The sequence below is a fragment of the Pipra filicauda genome, unplaced genomic scaffold, assembly GCF_003945595.2.
Source record: "Pipra filicauda isolate LSUMZ 115617 unplaced genomic scaffold, ASM394559v2 scaffold159_size1710840_pilon, whole genome shotgun sequence".
NCBI lineage: Eukaryota > Metazoa > Chordata > Aves > Passeriformes > Pipridae > Pipra > Pipra filicauda.
Genome location: NW_024104095.1, coordinates 1,179,974 through 1,200,136, shown reverse-complemented (window position 1 = coordinate 1,200,136; position 20,163 = coordinate 1,179,974). Strand labels below are relative to the sequence as shown.

Here is a 20,163-nt window from a genome sequence, read left to right as displayed (position 1 = left end):
CTCCAGCACTAAACATCCAGACAATGCCAACTGTGCTGCTTGAGCTGAACAGTTCTCACCAGAAAACCCAAAGTCTAGCAGTGAAAGGAAGGAAACCCCCTGGTATTATGGCACATTCATAATGTGTATTAAAACGGAGGATTCTTCATAGTCCAACACAATTATTTCCAACATGCAAAATAATTTCCTCAAAAAACATTTCATCATTCTATGCAGTCACCATTTAAACTATTTTACTGGGGGCAACTGCACAGCATTTACATGATGCATCACCCACCAGGTATCTACAGGTTTCATTTACAGGTTTGACCATATTTTGGGGTTTTTTTTGCCGACTTTCCCCCCTTTTTCATCTTGCCTGCTCCATGCTCACCCTGAAAAGCATAAAGGCTGCTGTAGGTCTGGGCAGAGCTCACAGGAGGCTGTGATGAACATAAACTCTGGGGTTAACATTCAAAGAATGCTGCTATAGAATCGGCCAGACAATTTCTTCCCCAGAGTTTTCCCGTGGGTAAAAGACAGACCATAGCTCTTCCTTCCCATGAAAGGCACTTTGATCTCCCTTGATGAAATGCTTTATGTATTTTGGGAGTTTAGTGTAATTGGCTCTGATGGCTCAAGGTTCTTCCTCATCCCCAAAACTTCCCCCTGTCAGTGTTTGTTCTGAAAGCCCCACACAGCACACGGCTCCTCCGAGTGCACGACAGATCAGGAGGAGCATATTTATGGCTTTGGGAAAATCTCAGTAGAGATCAGTTAAAATCCTCCCTCTCCATCATGGAAAGCATTTTCTGTGGCTGCTCTGCCTTACCGGGAGTCAAACCTCATGTCATCAGAAAGCTGCCTGACATGTACAATTATGAATTGCTCAACAGAGGGCTCAGTAATGTCTGATGGGATTTATTCTCAGATATCTGGGCTGAACATGATGTCACCCCTCCTGTCGCTGCTGAGGTTTGCCAGCCCAGCAAAGCAGTGGTGTGATACCAGGGCTCCCACAAGGACAGTGTGTCAGGAGAGCAGAACATTTCTCATCACACAGAGATGCACAGATACATCAGCAGTTAGGCCAAGAGACTCTTATTTTCTCACCTCTCCATAAATTATGACATTTATTCACAACTATTGTTTTGGTGTGGAGAGTATGGTAAATAAAGCTATATCTGAAAAGTCACTTATTTTGTTAATCTAATAGGGGAAGGAAAACATTCCTGGCATTATGGTTTTATCAGCTTATAAACATGTGATAGAAGCCTACAGGCCTTAGAATAACAGCAGAAACAAGACTGGGAAAGGAAACACTGAGATCTGGATGCTTTAGTAAAGACATCCAGCAGCCCAGCACATTGTGTAACCTCGGAGCTTTTCCCACTCCTCATCTGTTCAAAACACTATTAAATATTCCTAAACTTTGTAATTAATTTTTTTTTCATTCTTTATCAACCAATTATCCAGCCCTTACTCGAAGGACATTTAGGGCTGACAGCAAAAGCAACAAACAGTGGAATTTCCTGTGCTTCATCCAAAAGGGAGGTTTAAAGGTTAAAGAAGGTTACTCAAAAGGTAGCAAGTGTGCATAATTGGGGTCACTTTTCAGAAAGAAAAGATTGTGATCCCTCATCTGATGGATCTCCTTCTGCAAATCCATTTCTAACACCTACAGCAGCAAGAAGTCCCTCACCAGTCTCAGCTGCCCAGGGCTTGTGACAAAGACCTCAGCCATGAACCATTCCCAGGTTTATTGAGCCCAGGGCCATTTCTAGGCTACTTTGATCAAAGCATTGGGGATCAGCACTTAAGCTACCAATAACTGTAAGAGGACACTCCAGTTGATCATGGCACTCCTACTTTCCCCTCTCCATCCTTCCCGGAAAACATGATAAATACATGAACAAAGCTGCTGAGACATGTCAGATCTGCATCTCCACCCCCATGCTGTGGATTAAAAAAAAAACAGGTCATTGACCATTCAGCATACTTGGAAAGTCTCTTATGCACGGAGCAGACACCTCCAGATGTCTCCATCAGTGACGTTATTTATAAGTGGACCAAACAGCTTGTTGGGCTAATCGTTCCTGGAGGGTTTTAACTCCACTGAGAAAGCCTGAGCAGGGCCCAACTGTTCCAGAGCATTAGCTGCTACTCCTCCCCTTGATTTACACCCCTCGTAAAATTTTATGGCCAGATTAGAATGAACTTCACTTGCACCGTGGTTTTATTAAAGATTTTTTTATGCGGAATAAAAGCTAAAATCAATGCTGTAACTAATTAGAGCTTTAACAGGGAAAGGAAAGTACCTCGAAAGAGGGGGACCCAGAAAGCACCAAAGGGTGTCCCTCTGGAAACCCTGCTTCAGACACCTGAGCCTGGAATCTGTTAGGAGAGCAACAATAAAAAAGCCACAGTTTAGGGAAGAGTAATTTTGGATGGAAATGTGACTTTTTATGGTAAACAAGAGTGAGCGTGAGGGAGTCGGGGTTCCAGTAAATGGGAGAAGGGAGTGCTTGGTTATCAGTCACTTTGTCTGGAATGTCTTTGAGTTATTTGACTGCTGAGCACGTTCTTATGGAGGGAAAAGTCTACTTTTGAAATAATTAGTTCCTTTGTAGAGATAATTTGGCCATATAGTGCATTTTTTTGATAAATTACAGAGCTCCCTGGGCTACACTTTGCCTCACCAACTGTAAAGCTACAAACATAAATCCAGTAGAAAAAAGACTTTTTTCCTTCCTTTCTTTCTGCCAGTGAAATATAATGGCACTGAAAATGGCCTTTATATCTATACTATGAACACATGAAAAATTGCAGAAAGGAAGGAGAATAAATAAGCGTAGTAAAATATTTACCGTTCTAGACATCAGTAGCCAAGGGCAGATTGATGGGAAATGCTTAGTTGGGGCTGACAGCCTTTAAATGACCTCTTTCCAAGGGCCTGAATCTTGAAATTCCACATGCATGGGAGCTCCAGTGGGACGTGCAGGGATTTTGCCGTGTCAGGCGCTGGCCCATTGACAGCAGCAGGAATTACAGGTGTTCAGTTCCTCCCAGACGTGCTGGAAAGCAGCTCATCCCAAGGAGGCTCCAGCTGCCTCCCTTCATGCTGGATGAGAGCAGATCACATGCTACATTTCACTTCTGGCCAGGACTTACCTCCATTTATTGCTTTTTTTATGCTCCAAATTAATGCTTTCGGGCTGCAGAAGCACTTCCCGAGATGGATTTTTCCACCGAGAAAGGAGCCACAAGAGAAGGACCACTTCATATGGTCAAAGCGTGGGGCTTGGTAGATTTATTTTAAATTAAATAAGTTATTCCATGTGTCCTGGACACAAGCTCTCTATAAAGTAATTTGAAATCCAGGGAGAAAACCCCCGACAGTCCATTTTTTCAGTCCTCTGAGCTGAAATACCGACCCAGTAGTTCATCACCTGGCAAATAAACCTGCCAGCTCCAAACTTTATTAATCATTTTCTGTACCCTGCTTGAACTTTTCCAAACTGAACTCAGGGGTGCTCTTATTCTCCATCCACTGGTACCAAAAGAAACAAGGAAAGAGGACAAAAGGAGGGCGATGAAGGCTACGTCATCCTCCTCTGCCTCCTCCACTGCAGGAACGTGAACTTCAGAGCCCAAAATGTGGGGGAAAAACCCACCCTTTTCCCCCACAGCATTTCCAGTTTGTAGCCCAGTTTCTTCAAGCAGAAAGTAGCCACACCAATACCTTTCTTGCTGGGATGCTTTTTTAATTTTTGGTCTGGACAGGGAACTTTTTTTACAGCAATTTCTCAAACTATCCTTCCAGAGTATTAATTAGCTTTTTTTTTTTTGTTATCTACATTCTCTGACACCTTCAAAGACTTTGCTTGATGATGTGCCTGTATTCCTCCTTTTAAATGTTAATGTTTTAGTCCTCAAGAAATAAAAGAAAGGGAAAGAGATGACAAGAACTCCACAGAAAAAAAGGAACAGATGTTCCTGAGATCATAGCAAAACAAGCCACATACTTAGTAGGACCAAACTGTGATGTATAACATAGTTATTTTTCTAACCTTTCTAAAATTACCTATTTGACTGATTTCTTATGTGTAAAAAGAGGCATAAGGCCTTCCCTCCTGTCAAAGTACCATTGTCTCAAGTAATTTAGAAGCTCCCTGTTTCGGCACATGGAGACCACGAGTGCACAGACAGATTTAAGACATCTTTGAGTCTGTGCAAGACTTGCAAGAATGTGGTTCTTAATACCACTGTAACTAGAGAAGTGTTTATAGAAGTCCAGCTAAAATCCAAAGCTCTCAGTGAAGGACTACCCAAAAAGAAATGCAACTGTAAGTCAGCTTGGCACGGACAGAGATGGTTTGGGGTGGAAGGAGGGGCACAAGTGTTGTGGTCCAGCTCACAGGCAGAACAGAACAGAGACAAGGTTATAAATCAGGGAGTGGGAATCTCTCCACCCCACTGCACAACTGCTGGAGACACTGATAAAATCAGCCTGTTTAATCATATCAGGCTGTTTCTTACATCACCTCACTTGTCCAGTGATGCATCCCAAGGTGGAACATGCAGTCCCTGCCGTGGTATATGCAGGTGGAATAATTTCATATTCATGCACCTATTCTGCATAAAATGCTGTGTAGCAATAAGTGTAGGAACTATTAGAAAGGAAAAAGTGTTCTTTTACTTCTAATAAAACCTCCTCCAGTGTCAACCTAAACAGAGATTATATATATATATATATACGCACCCAGATTTATAATGGAGTGGCATTATAACTTAAATGGCATTATAAGGCATCTTTCCTTAATTTCTCCTCTCCTGATCTTCCACCTAACTATTTTTTTGACATGTTTTAAGTATGTTTAATTTTCAGTACTTAATGGCAAGATGCATCTGGGTAGGGAATACACTGCAGGCTACCTTGGGCCAGCAGCTCTCAGTGACTAATGTGGGTGCTGGGATTATTAGGGCATCTACAATGAATGATGAGAAATTCAGATCACTTTCTAAATTGGACTCCCAGACCCTGGCTTCCCTTCAGACAAGAGGAAAACGTGTCTGTACCACTTATTTCATTGACCATTAATGCTATTCCTAGAGGACACCTCATTTAGATGTGCTTTCTCCTGCTTCTTCCACTTCATCTCTTATACAAGACTATCAAATCAACGGAGTTTCCTGCAGTAGCTTTTCCCCATGTTTTAATGACTGCAACAACAAGAGAATTTGGAAAGATACAGCTTTTATTTCAAAAACAAACCTGAAAGAACAGAAGAGGTGCTAAGTTGGGTCAGAGATCCACATAGCCCGGGGTCCTGGGCTTTATGGTGGGGAGCAGCTGCAGTTTAGGAACAACACTGAGGGACAGAGCGTGGGGTGATCCCTCCCAGAGCACTCCTCCTGCAATCAGCTGCTCAGAGCTCTCCTTTAAACTGCCTCCAGACCACCATGGTTAGCAACCACTAAGAGCTGCACTAATAAAAATATATCTCATTTCTCTCCAAATCCTTTTATACCCCCGACCGCCACAGCATCCGGTGACGAGTTCCACACTCCAAACAGTGCGTTTTGCAGAGAATAATACTTTTTTGGAAAGCTGCTGCTTGCTAACGTTGCTGGGACAAGCTTGTAGATGATCATGAGGGAGAGGCATCAGTGGCAGGGTGAGGTCCTTAAGTTTTGGGACCAAGCTGCAAATTCGGAACCAGCTGGGCGGCCTCGTCCCTGTAAGAAGAGCAGCGACGCTGAGTTGGCGTCTCGTGGCAAAGAGGAAGAACCAGACACCTACCCTTTCATTTCTAACATGGTTTTGATTTTGTCAGCAATGCCAAATTAAGCCTTCCTGGGGCGGATTCAGAAACATTCAGGACTGTCTGGGCTTGCAGAACGTGCCCTGTTTGGGTTTTATCAGAGACTTTCTGTGCTGGGTCATTTCCTCCCCCCGTGCACGTTTGGACAGTGAGCAAAGGGAGGGGAGCAGGTACCTGGCAGCAACTTCACATTCTAGTTCAACCAGGGGGTGTTTGGCAGTTCAGTGGCCTGTTTTATGTGCTTTATGTGCTTCTGGTTTTCAGAAGCAGCTGAGCTCTCAATCTCCTGAAAGCCATCTATGGCCTTTGACAGCCAAGGATTCGTGTTTATTTTAAAAAGCAAAATAAATGTAACCAACAAAATTTGCCTTTTTTTTTTTTCATGAGACAGAAGACTCCATAGGGAAAAAGACTCCAGTAAAAGACTGTGACAATCATGGGAAAGAATAGGGCAGTGTCCAAAATGGATCATCCAACTCATAAACCTGTATGGACACTTATATAAGATCCTACACAAACCTTTATAACAAACCACTGAACAAGTGCCCATGGTTTGGTTTCAAGTATACAGTGCTTGCACAATCGTTCCTTCTATAAAATATGGAGTGTTTATCAACTTAATAAACATATTAAGCACTAAAGGTATGATATTTTGTTATATCAGATAAAAAATCTGTGCATTTATGCTTCAAATATGGAGCCACATAGGTCAATATAGGAGAATGGGAGTTCTTTGCCTCTTCTTCCTTGTCATTATTTTACCTGTAATAAAATTCAACCAAGCCCCAGCCTTGTGTTGACCCATCCAGTTGGAAATCTGCAATGCACTCGTGGAAAACGCCACTTCCCACCAGGCCATTGAACACCACGGGGCAGGTCTGCTTATCCAGCACTGCAGAAACAGCAAAGTCCTTGCCACCTTGGATAAGAGCAAAAAGGGAAGAATGTCTTCAACCTTCAGCGGTATTTTTACCTCAAAAAATCCCAATGTCTATTATTTTTGTGTACTGTTTCTTCTTAAAGAGTAACTGTTCTGCTGCTGCTTTGTAAATTAAGTAAAACCTTTGATCAACCACATTTCCAGTTGAATCCACCTCATAACATATGTTTTGACATCGAAAATTGAAAATCACATAACTGATGTGGACTAGCACATAAGTAACAGTCAGCACAAAGAATCTCTAACTCTCCCTCTGGTTCAGATGCCTGGAATCCTGATCCTGCAGTGGGCACAGTTCTACCCATGACACACCACACCTATAACTTAACTTTAGCACAGGAATGCCCATGGCAGGAGGCTGAAAGTGGATGATCTTTAAGGTCCCTTCCAACCCAAACCATTCCACGGGTTTATGATTCTAAGTAAATTTTTTAAGGTGCAAGATGATGCATTCAGCTCTCAAATTCATCCCCAGGATCACATGGAATTTCACTGAATAGTCTTTCCTCCACTAAGTTAACTTCACCCCAAAAAGCTGAAGGCAAATGGACCACATTTAGCTTACCAGCAGTAAAACTGACTCCATACTCATCCTTGATAACACCATCCTCAGCTATCTCAGCCAGAGAGGCGTTGGACCACTCAATGCCAGCCTTCCTCCCATCAGGGAAAAACACATACCCTACAGTGAGGCTGAGGGGGAGAGAAGTGGAGCAGATTTAAAGTTCAACCAAAACTCAAATGCACCAGCACAAAGGCTGAGAGAATTGGGATTTTTCAGCCTGGAGAACAGAAGGCTCCAGGGAGACCTTGGAGACCCTTCCAGTGCCTAAAGGGGCTCCAAGAGAGCTGGAGAGGGACTGTGGACAAGGGCCTGGAGGGACAGGACAAGAGGGAATGGCTTCCCACTGCCAGAGGGCAGGGTTAGATGGGATATTGGGAAGAAATTCTGCCCTGGGAGTGTGGTGAGGCCCTGGCATAGGTTGCCCAGAGAAGCTGTGGCTGCCCCATCCCTGGGAGTGTCCAAGGCCAGGTTGGATGGGGTTTGGAGCAATCTTGGTCCCAGGGCAATGAACACTGGTCTTTAATCTTCTGGATGCACAGAGCACCAGTCAGCAAGGTGGGGCTCCCCGTGGAATGCCCCACTACAGTTGGACACACCTTCTTAAACACCTGGAAAGTGCTCAGTTGGTGCCTCTAAATTATCTTGACACTCACACAGGCAGCTGCATCAGCCCAACAGTAATTGAGTGGAAAGGAAGCAAAGGAAGGTAAAAGCTGCCCTTGTGACTAACTGCAAATGAAAAACTGGGTGAAGGGAGTAGGAAGGAAGAGGATATGGATGGAAATTGGGCTATACAGGTTCAAAGCAAGGATGTGCCTATAGATGTCCTGCAGAGCAGCTTTGATCACCTTTAAGACGTGCATTTTTAGCAACATAAACTTCCTTGGCTACTTACTTAGTTGTGGTAGCTGGAATGTTAATAACTGTTAAATGTGCTGCAGTCCCATCCTGCAAGAGAGAAAAAAAGGAAAAGCAGTCAAATTTCTGCAGACTCATTTCTGTGGGTTATTCACTGGTTTGACCAAGAAGACATTGGATATAACTCAGGTTATGGAATGTGCTATGACTTCATACTTTAAATCCTCTTCCTCTCAGTACATCTTCCATAAATGTCTGGCTGCAAATGAGAGTACAAGAACATAAATCAAAAACATTAAGGATAAATTGAGGACATTAAGGACAACATAAAGTCCACAGCGAGTGGACATAAGAGGGGGGAAACAACACCTGCAAAGATGTACAAAACTGATGGGCCCCTCTTTGACCAGACACCTCTTCTAACCTATATTCTGTGCTCAAAAGCAGCATACAGGAAAAATGTTAAATAAGAAGGAGCTAGAATCTCGTGTTCTTATTAATTTCTTCTCTGCCTTTCAGTCTGGATCCCTTCATGCTCCACTTGGGCTGCTCTGAGGCAAATTTAAGGCTACTCTGTGATGCTATAAATGCACAGACACTCGGGGTATGAGGACTCCAAACTTCAAACAGCAGTAAACTTCTTAGCAAAGTCAGATGGCTTTTAATTAGAAGTAGAACAGCCACAGCTATTTGAGTCCTGAATAGCTATGACAAAAAGGGAGAGGTTGCTACCTGATTATACACATTCTGGTGCCGTAGCACAGGTTTATTAAAAGGTACACAGGCACATGTTAAATCACAGCAGCTGCTGGATCTGCACATAGGTGGGATTTTCCAAGCTGTGCTTTTGTGTCGGCCAGCACATATCTGGAAAAAGAACTTTTATTCTGAATTCAGTCTTAACTCCTGTAATGCTGCCTATAATGAGAGTTTAGAATTCTTTATGCCTGAGCTGGCAGAGGAAATGCCTTTTCAGGAGCATCTGGTGGGGTTGGCTGGCAGCTTGCAGGGCCAGCCCTCAGCAGTTCCCCGGGGCTGTGCTGTCCCAGCAGCCCTGACTCTCCTCCAGCCACAAGGGCAAAGAGAGAATTAGAGCTCAGCACAGGCCAAAATATTTCCTGAATGCTGTCACGAAGGCTTAGGATGCTTCAAACAACTCAGGCTCCCAATTAGTGTGAATCAGCACTGCAGTGACTCCACTGAGTGCTGGGTACTTGCAGCAGCTGAGAATCTCTCCTGTAAAGCTGCCCATTTAATTTTTCTTTAAAAAACCCCAAACCAAACAGCTACAAGTCACCAAAACAACTTTTGGTTCAACAGTGTTGTAAAATCTCAGCTTTTACACACACAGCTCTGCTTTTGAGAGCTGCTCCCAACACTGGTATGTGCTGATGATGGCACTGGTGAGCACTTCTGATTGCACACTGTGGATGCTCCCAACACCTTATTTCTGGATATTAAATATAGCTGACAAGCTCAGAAACAATTTCCTGGTCAAGTAGCACATTGTTAATATGTTAATACTTACTTCAAAGTGTGCCAAAATCATGACATAACGGTAAATCTCAGCCCAGTTCCTGATACCTGCAAAAAAGAACAAAATCACCCAATCTAAAGTTCACCACTGCTGGAAAATGTGAACTAACAGTACTTGACTTGTCATTAACTTTGGATAAAGAAATAGCCAGTGATTGATAAGCTTGTAAGCATATGCACGTCCCCAAAATAGTTAATGGCATTTCCTCTGAAATGTCTTAACTTCACACCCAGCCATGGAACTGGTTATTTTTAAAGGCAATTTTTAGTCCCAGTGCCCTGGCAGTACCAGCTATAGTGAAGGCATTCCCAAGAGTGGGAATTCTTTCTGGTGCTGTTACCATAAGAGTGGCTCCGAACCCCTTTGAGGGAAAGTTCAATTTTCTCATGATTTTCTATTTCAATTTCTCCCACAGACTGGCCCCACTGCTCGTGTCGGAAATGTTGTTCCCTTTGTCTGGAAAAAAGAAAAGAGAGAACCAGCACGGGCAACATCATCAAGTCTCCTCAAGAAGCCTGAATATTAAACTGATGGATTTATATCCTACAATGAAGGAGATTTCAGAGCATCTGGACCTTGGCTATGCCAGATTTAATAGACTATAAAAACTGCTGGGCTGCCAAACATTTACTGCTTAGGAATCAGCAGGTACCACCAAAGACCACACACTACTGCTATACAGATTTTCTCCTTCTATTTAGACAACACACTCATATTTTCTTCTCATTTTTTGTTTTCCAAAGCTTGTATAGTAATTAAAACACACAATTCTGCTCTTCTTTCATATGATTATATTCGATCCTTTGCTTAATTATACCTGGATCATTGACTTTGGAAGCTGCCTAAATCAATGAAAAAAGACACAATAAGAAATATTTCTAAATCTTAAGGTTTTATAGACCAAAACTGTTTGGACATGTCTGTTCATCCACTTATTAGGAAGACCCTGTCTCTGTGCAGGACCCTCCTTAGAACCTGCCAGGTCTGGTGTGGTGCTGAAACCAGGAGACACCTGACAGGAGCCACGTCCTTGATTAGAGCACTTCAAATGAAACCCACCTTCTAAAATCAAATATAACACATGATAAAAACTGAGGAGATCTGTAGAAAAATTACTATTAACCCCAGAAGACATCAATGTTGCCTCTCACTTTTTGACCCTCTGGAAGAACTGGATGGTCCAGGGTTCCTGGGCGAAAGCTCGTGCAAATGTGCTGGGGTGACTGTCAACATTGAAGTTAAAAACTTCTGTGAAGTTCTCCCAACTAGGAAAAGAGGGGAAAAAGTAAAAGACATTATTAGCTTTCAGCTCATACCATGTCAAGTTGTGCACTTGCTACTCTGACAGTGGTAATCTTAATATTTTATTGGAAAATACTGATTTCTGCCATTTTAAAAGAACCATTGTACATGCCAAAGCAAAGGTGAAACACTTACTGCAAAGAGAATTTAACTGGTACAAGATCACCTTCCTCTTCACTCCACTGCTGTCTATAGGGTCCTTTCCTGTAAGGAAAAGCACCATAATTTTATATCACTCCTAAACAAACAACAAAATGTTTCTTATATGTTTGGAAATGGATGGAATATACTACTGTGTGCTAAGGTAGAATGGTAATATATAGTATTACCAGATATATTTTCATTCCTTAAAAATCAATGCGTGTTAGTTACCAAATGGCTTTTGGTTCGAGTTGGTTAAATATAATTCCAGACAGTGCCGAAAAAGCCTCGGTCTCAAGTGTAGATAAATGGAACTAGAGAGTGCTGCAATACCTGAGCAATCCATCAAAGCTTATTTTCCAGCATATTTGGGGCTCCAAGTATTCAATAGTGAGCCCTCCTCCACTCCAGATCTCTTCAGACTCATCAGGCACCATCATGTTGGGATGTTGTGGGTGCTAAAAAGAGGAAACATTTCAGGCAAACAAGTGCTTAATTCAGTTGTGAGGCTGCAACGTGGGAGAATTCCTGCTCTGAGGGTCCTCTGTGGCTGAACTGGCCTTTCAGTTCTATTGCTCTCTGGTAATCAGGTTATTAAAGAGGGAAAATTGCACCTAAAACACCTGAGATATAACACATTGTTGTTTCAGATAATACAAGTTGTGTGAAGGGAGGTCACTGCATGAGCTCAGCTCCTTACACTCTCAGGATTACAGCCAAGTCACGCAGAGCTTTGGGGCTAAATTTATTTTTAGTCTCAATTTGATGAAACTCTGAAGTGATTTAGTGCATGAAAGCTCCCCAAACTCTACATCTGCTCTTTGAAAAATATGCCTTGTTCCCTAAAGTTGCCACCTCTCTAAAAGACAGTTTATGCCTCTTGCTGTAGAGAAGGATCTAAGAAGGTCCAGAACTTGTCTGGCAGTTCTGAGGAACAAGGCCACAAAGTATCTTGTTATACTAAATATTACTAAAAAACCAAAATAATGTACATCAACCTTCTCTTTTATTTTTCTATATTCTGCAAATGCAATTTCTCCTGCCTTTTCTGGTCTTGGCTACTTAGCAAAACAAATTTGTGAATAGAGACAGTTGAGTGCAAAGGGATTTATGTCAGACCTTCTCTTCTTCACTGTGTAGTCACTATTAACAAAAAAAACAAAGCCACAGGCAAGATATAGGACTAATACAGTTTTCTTTTCAGCAAGAATGAAGCAGATGTACATCTAATTCCCTAAAAACATTCTCTTCTCTTTCAAAGAGGCAATTTCACAATGGTTTTTATAGCATTCACTCATTAAAAAAGGGAAAAAAAATCAACCATGGCCCTACAATGTAATTAATTAACCACGTGCTGTGCCTTATGGGAAAGACTGGAGGCTCTAATTCTTCCTGGGAGAATTACCAAGCTATTTTTAAAGAAAATATGCCGGGTTTTGCACATTATGGGAAAAAGGGAATGAGTGTCAGATCCTACTGGGAAAAAAAAATGAGACATAATCATAACTCTGGCCAGTTCTACCACTGCCTTTAGACACAGCACCGATGTCTTACTGGTGGGATGTTAAGGGGGTGAAGACAGAGAGAACATTAATTTTTGCTCGGGGTCCTACCAGGGGTTCGAGACAGGAGTTAAGCACCACTCCTGGATGTCACCCCACAGCCACCACTTACTTCAAACTGCCCTATTCCCTCCACCCTCAGGAAGAGCCACATCTCACACATCCCCGCAGGACGTCTGGCAAGACGAGCGATCACAAAGGTCTTGTTGGTCTCTGCAAAGCCAGTGAAGTACATGGAATCCAGAGCCTGGGGAAAGGGAAATGGACTTCAGTTCCTGCTGGAGGCGGGAAAGGGAGGGGAAAAGGTCAGTAATTTTTTTTTTTTTTCATAGACTTCTTAGGAATCAAATTTTACTTTCGCTTTTATATTTCATAGCAGGAACTCCAGCAAACAGACAGAGTTTTGCAAACAGCAGTGCAACCTCAGTCATAAGACAGGGCAGCTCAAAATTGACTCAGATCCACAACATTCAGACAATCTGGTGTGCAATAATCACATCATTCATTGCCACAAAAGCATTTTTCCTTTCTTTTTTGCCCATCTCCTCATCAAAGCAAACACAGAATGAAGAGAGCAAGCAGATGAGAAGCAGTTTTAGAGAGGGGACATAATTATTGCATGATAGCCATGGACGAGGTGAAATATTATCCTGAATTAAGATGATTATTTTGTAACAAGAAGCTCCTTTGACCAAAATCCTTATAAAATGTGTCCTCACAAAGGGTGTTTGTCAGGATGAAACTCAGCCACGAAGATGCTGTTTCCCCCTCTAGCATCAAATTGTGTGTGGGACAACTTACATATAGGGGAAACAGAAGTAAAAAGGAAAAAGGATTAGAAAGAAATGTAGGAAAGTAACTAGGAAATGTTGGACTTCAACATAATTAGAGGTTGGGCTGGTGTAGGGCAAATTTTAAAATTCCTGGAACAGAAGTCTGCAAGTTCAAACTCTGATGTGTGTTTTCACATATCTGTAGAGAAGTCGCTCAAAGTAAAGTTCTAAAAGCTGGAATGTGGAAATTTAAATTTCTGCATGCATTTTCGTGTGTGGATTAAGTTCTCCTCCTAAAAAAGTAGCCCTTGTAAAATCCCCAAAAACACTAAAATCAGATTATTACGCATAGAGGTAAGGGGGGATTTGGAGGGCACAGAGTCTGGAAATACACACAGAAAAAGTCTCTAGTGTAAAAAATTCAGAGACACCATTCCTGGAAGCATTTTCCACATCTGTTTTTAGGCCTCTCTTGGAAGTATTACTCCAGTGTTCCTGCTTGGAAGAGCAGAGGGGAAAGCACAGACCCCTTGGCTCTGTCTCAAACCACCCTGGATGTCAGTCTGATTTGGAAGATGGTATCACTCCTGCCCTATCAAATCTCAGAGACTGGCAAAACATTTCAAATGCTCCAAGCAGCAGTTTAATTAGCAGAAAGGAAAAGCTGAAGAAAACAGTTTCCTTTTTCTTAAAGGCCAAGCAGAAGCCTCAATGCACTCCAGGAAATGTTAGCCAGGAGTTGATTTTTCACAGAAATTACTCAGGATCCAAAATCTCAGCTGGCATTTGCAAGCTGAATCTTGATGAGGCAAAGAAAAGCGAGGGCAATTCTGTCTCATGAGCCTTTCTGCTTCCCCCTCTCACCAAATAACACAGCAAAGCCCACACAAATCTTCCTTTTAGGCACTGGGACTATTTTGGCAGGGAGCTCCATGGACCTAGGCAAGGTACAGGTTGTAGATAAAGGGCTTTTTATTTATTAAGCAGACAAGTGCACCTGCAAAATTAGATTCAATTCACTGAATGCACTAAATTAAAATGCTTCTGTGTCCCATAGTGCATCTGCTTTTTCCCATGGACACCAACTGGACGGACTAGAGGTGATCCCTCTCCCTGCAAGAGTCAGTTAAGGTGACATCTCCCGCCCTCCCTTGGATGTGTTGACTGGGGGGGAAAGGATGTGGGTCCCGAAGCTTCAGGGGTTGGGTTGGGTTATGAAGGATGCCGGGAATGGGGGTACCTGAGGGATGAGAGGTGTCAGGGGTGGGATGCAGGGGCTGCAGAGGGGTGCAGGTGGAGGTAGCCTGGGTCTAGGGAAGTATGGGTCCAAGGCAAAAGGGTGTTCTGGGGGAACGCGGGTTCCAGCGAATGGAGGTTCCAAGACGCGAGGAATATGGGGATGCTGGGGATGGGGTGCCAGGGCAGCAGAGGGGTGCCAGGGCTGCAAGGACATAAGGATGCTAGGAATGGGAGAGGCAGAGGTGCCAGGGAGTGGGAATGGAGCGCCGCAGAAGGAGCTCCCGGGGAAGGGGGTCTCAGCATCGGGGGGTGCCAGGACACTCACGTGGGGGTCGGGGCGGAGCGGGCGCGGCCGGCGCGGCTCGGCGGTGCCTCCTGCGGCCGCCCGCTGCCTCCAGGCGCCGTGGCAGAGCAGGAGGCAGCCCAGGGCCCAGCGCTTCAGCGGGGACCAGGCGCCGGGGGCGGCCGCTCGCCGGGCCCCGAGCAGCGCCAGCAGCGCCGCGGCCACGAGCGCCAGGAGCGCCGGCAGCGCCGGCATCGCCGGGAGGCACCGGGAGCGGCGGCACCGGGAGCGGCGCGGGATGAGCAGCGGGGCGGGATGAGGAACGGTGCGGGACGAGCAGCGGTGATGGCTCCGGCTCCGACCCCGGCTCCGGCCGCCCCCAAACCCCGCCTCAACCGGGGCCGCTCAACGCCGTGTCCCGGGATGGCTCATTTCCGCGAGGGGCTTGTCCCGACCGCTGAGCTCATCCCGGGAAGTTGCATTTGCTCCTTTTATTTATTTACTACGCACTCCAAGGGAAGTTCAGGCAGAGACGCGGCCGAGCTCCTAGGAAACTCTCCGGGATAAGTGCTCGGGTGCAGGTTTTGGGATCTCTTCCCCGAGGATGAAGGCTGTGGGTGTTCCCAGCTCTTTGGTGTGTGTCGCTGAAGGAGAGTCAGTTTAAGATTAGATAGATGAAATAAGTTTTTTACGCAGAGGGTGGTAAAACACTGGCACTGGCTGCCCAGACAGAGGTGAAGATGCCCAATCCCTGCAAACATTCAAGGCTGGCTTGGATGCGGCTCTGAGCAACCTGCTCTAGTCGAAGATGCCTGTGGCAGGGGGGAGTTGGACTAGGTGACCTTTAAAAGGACCCTTCCAGCTCAAACTACTCTGATTCTGTGATTTCTGATCTTGTTTTGTTGGGCTCCCAGTGTAAGTGGGTTCTTCACTCTCGCTCCCACTGATGGCTCCTGCCAACAGGCAGGGAAAAGACTCAGCAGCCCATTTCATCTAAGGCACCAAAAAAACCCCCTACCCACAGCAGGCATCCCTTCAGTGACTCTTGTAGGTATCATTTCTAGAAGCTATATTTTGGCTGACTGCACAAGAGTTGTTCACACTCCTTTTGCATCTACCAAACATTTAGTCTCATTTCCCTACACTAAAACAAACCCAGCCTCTCAGGAGAATTTGAAGTGCAGCTGATCTCACTGTAGAGAAAGCTGGCGCTCTCAGAACCCACACTTTCTTTGTCTCCTGAGTGTTTTGACTCCCTGTTACCTCTACAGACTTCTCAGCAGACTCCCTGTTACTTGAAAAAGCATTTATTGTACATTTTTATGCCTTGTTTCAATTGTCCCCAGTTTGGTTTTATAACAACCTCTGCTGTGGTTTGTGTTTAACGGATCAGTGCTTATGGTTCTTTCGATTTTCTTCTCTGAATGTAACTTGTTTTTAACAACTTCCTGAGCTCTGCTGCTCCTTTTTGCCCTTTATCTAGTCTTTCCTGATACTGATGTGCACTTGGGCTGCCTTGGTGATCATGTTTACATTATTTCTCCAAAAGCTTTTAGCATCTTAGGAGTTCCTTTTACCTTCTTAAAAGGTTTCCTCAGTTTTACACAGTTCCCCTTTTCTGAGACCAAGCACAACTGTTCTATATTTCTTTATTGCTGCCCATGGACCACAGCAATTCAAAAGGAGAAGGGCAGAAGGAAAAAGAGATTCAGACAATGATATTCAGAAATTAATTTCTGTAAATCACCATTGCTTCAGTTAATATCAAAAGGGTACATCTTAAAGTTAACCACATAGGGTAGGCAGAGAGCCAGAGAGATAAAAAGGTTATTTTCTTACTTCAGACTGTGTTGTGGAGGGATTGAAAATTGTCTGAAAATAGGAGATGTGTCACAATGTTATCACCCTGCACCTGCAGCCCTGCAGATGTGGTTCAGTCCAGAGAAAGGCTGCAAAGGGAATGGATTATGAAAAACAGCTTTTCTTTTTAGCTAGAATTAGTTAGAATTTAAACACACTATTGACACAAAGCAGGATTCAATGGGGAAATATCTACACAAACGATAAACCTTTGGGACTTTACAAACATGCACATAATTAAACCCTCAGCATCTACAGTCTGCCCTAGACGGAAAGGGCTACAACAAATGACAGATTCCTCTAAACTCATCCTTTTTTTCCCAATGCACCCCCGAGCAGCTTTGCTGCCTTTTGCCAAACTGTTGGGAGTCCTCACACAAATCGTTTGAACTTCAGTATTTGCATTTCTGAGGGGAGGATAAATGGGGCGTGAATATTTCATATGTTCCTCTGATATGTGAAGCATTCCAAAACTCCCAGAGTCTATCCAACTCACGTGAAGGCATTGTGTGTGTCTCTATGGAATCTGGAACAGAGATAAGCTCCGTTCCTTCCTAAGAGGACAGGAAGCACGAAAACAATTTGTTTTGTGCAGCAGTTATGTTTCAACATTTCTTAGGTAATTTGTTTGAGGACCTGAAGTTATCTCTGGCAAACAATTTATCTTGGCAATACTGTTTGTGGTGGGAATGGGTTCCAAACCACCAGGACTTGCAGAAGAACCAAAGTCCTGACATGTCTGGGAATGTTTTTAGCATGGCAGTACCAATGCTGTGTGTCTTAGAACAAGTCTAAGAGCTGCTGCACAGCTTAGCAAAAGCATGAGGAGGAAAATACTCAACTGGTTTGTTTTTGAGATCAGGAGGAAATGAGGAACCTGTGACTGATGCACAGTACTAAAACATAAAGAAAAAGCAAACTGAATGTAAGAATTTCTGGTTAGCGTAAATTTGCTGCCTTGCTCCTGAGCATCTGCAATATTGACCATCAAACTTCTCATTGCACAGTGAACACTTTAAACGGCACTGCCTCTTTTAAATCCAGCAGCCTGGCACAGGAAATGGCTATGTTAGAACTATATTCCAGGAGAAAAAAACACCTTGTCACCCTCAGAAATCAAGGGCCTGCAAAATCAGATTAGCTCCGAGGTCCAAACTGCTTCTCAAGGTCTTTGCAGTGCAGTGAGCACTGACTGTACTTGCTGTGCAAAGCTGTCACGGCTCTCAAGAAGTGTTTGAGCAGAAATTAGAGCCAAGAGAAAAAAAAATGCATGATGGCCTGGATTTTCATCCAGGACATCCAGAAATAACAGCTGGACTCACATCTGTAGCGTGAGCCCCAGTTGTGCCTGTACTTCAGGAAAGCTCAGGTCTGGGAGAGAATTTCCTTGTTTCAGTTTGTATCTAAGTTATATGTCATTATATTGATGTTTCTTTAAAAAAATGCCAACTAACCACCTTGTCTATGCACCATATCTCCCTGCATTGGCATCTGGAGGTACTGTTTGCCAGTGTCACACGGTGAGCATGACAAACACTCTTTAGGCTGCCCCGGGGCTGCAGAAACAAGCGCTGCACCACACAGTGGCCGAAGGCAGAACTTACGCTGAGGAGTTCTTAAACATCAGTTCCACCGAAATGGATTGCAAAACTTCCGCTGAATTAGCAGCTCTCACTGATGGAGCAGGTGTGGGAACTGCTGACAACAGGCACAGTCCTGCCATGGAGTCACAGAATTGTTTAGGTTGGAAAAGCCCTCTGAGATCATCAAGTCCAGCCGTTCTCCCAGCACTGTCAAGGCCACCACGTCCCCCAGTGCCACATCCACACGGCTTTTAAATCCCTCCACACTGCCCCAGGGCAGCCTGTGCCAGGGCTCGGCAACCCTTTCCGTGAAGAAATTTTCCCAATATTCAACCTAAACCTTCCTTGGTGCAACTGGAGGCTGTTTCTTCTTGTCCTATCACTTGTTACTTAGGAGAAAAGACCAATCCCCGTCTGGCTCCACCCTCCTGTCAGGGAATTGCAGAGAGTGAGAAGGTCCCCTCTGAGCATCCTTTTCTCCAGGCTGAGCCCCCCCAGCTCCCTCAGCTGCTTCTGGTGCTCCAGACCTTTCCCCAGCTCCGTTCCTTTCCCTGGACACACTCCAGAACCTCAACAGTGTTGCTGATACTGCTAAAAAAAAAAAGACAGCACAGTACCTAACTTTTTTTGTAACTCCTGGGTAATTGTAGTATTTCGGCCACTATAATATAATATAATGTAATATAATGCAATATAATGCAATGTAATGTAATATAATATAATATTCACTTTTATTCCTTGATAAATGACATATTAGTTACATTAAGGAAAACATAGAGGGAAAAGGAAGTTTTAGAGAAAGATCAGCTCTTATGATTTTGTGCCTATAGATGTTGACTTGTGTTTGAATAGCAGAGACATTGGCATTGAGTGATTTCTGTTAGTATGTGAAACCCAACTGCTGGGAAACAGAAGGCTACACATAAACTCGAGTTTTTCTAAAGTCCTCAGTATATCAGCACAGAAGCAGAGACAAACACAGGCACATGAGCAGCTGGATTTTGTTGCACTTACCAGCACACACAAGCCCTTATGCACTGGCTGCCCGTGTCCCACTAGATGGTGGTCATGCTACAAGCAAAAAATCATGTAGAAGTGTGCCTGAGTTGTCATCATTTCTGTTTGTCATCCCTCAGCTTTTTTAGGTGTGTAAAAATACCCTCAACTCACACTCTGCAGGATTTGCTATTTTGCATCTAATTTTTAAAGCTACTGGGTATATATTTTTCCTAATATGCAGTGGAAGATTCTGAATCAGTGTCATGTAGTATTATTTCCATATAAAACTATTTAACTACCGATGGTGAAGCCTGGATTGACCAAAGTTAGTGAACAACCACCGAACATGCTCTTGAATTAGGTGCCAAATCACCTTCCTAAGACTCCTTAAAGTAGAATTGTAGAATCACAGAATGGTTTTGCTTGGAAGGGACCTTAAAGCTCGTCTTATTCCAAACCCCTGCCATGGGCAGGGACACCTATCACTAGACCAGGTTGCTCCAAGCCCTGTCCAACCTGTCCAGGGATGAGGTTTCCATCCCTGTAACGAGGGAAGGAGGGACTGTAATGAAATATGACCACGAAAACATGTGTAGACATAAAGCAAAAACCCTTCAAAGAGGAACTGAAGTAAAACCCACTGCATCCGTGTTCAATTATGGCAGGGGCAGGTAGAGGCGTTGCTGCTGGGGATGGAGACTCCAAAGGGATGCAGGC

At 44.0% G+C, this 20,163-nt stretch overlaps 1 protein-coding gene across 2 annotated transcripts; it reads right to left on the bottom strand.

Moving 5' to 3' along the window:
• Positions 1-5,217: 5,217 nt before the first annotated feature.
• Positions 5,218-15,548, bottom strand: LOC113990110. Of its 2 annotated transcripts, none has more exons than XM_039379166.1 (11): positions 15,515-15,548; positions 12,822-12,956; positions 11,481-11,605; positions 11,142-11,210; positions 10,856-10,969; positions 10,045-10,160; positions 9,696-9,751; positions 8,205-8,257; positions 7,310-7,437; positions 6,567-6,723; positions 5,218-5,718 (listed from the first exon to the last, which is right to left on the bottom strand). In XM_039379166.1, exons 2-11 carry the CDS (start codon positions 12,942-12,944, stop codon positions 5,667-5,669), a joined length of 993 nt encoding a protein of 330 aa, XP_039235100.1. In that variant the 5' UTR covers positions 12,945-12,956; positions 15,515-15,548; the 3' UTR covers positions 5,218-5,666. The 2 variants fall into 2 exon arrangements, with proteins under 2 accessions (XP_039235100.1, XP_027580992.2); XM_027725191.2 differs by lacking the exon at positions 15,515-15,548 and adding an exon at positions 15,047-15,374.
• Between the last annotated feature and the right edge of the window lie 4,615 nt (positions 15,549-20,163).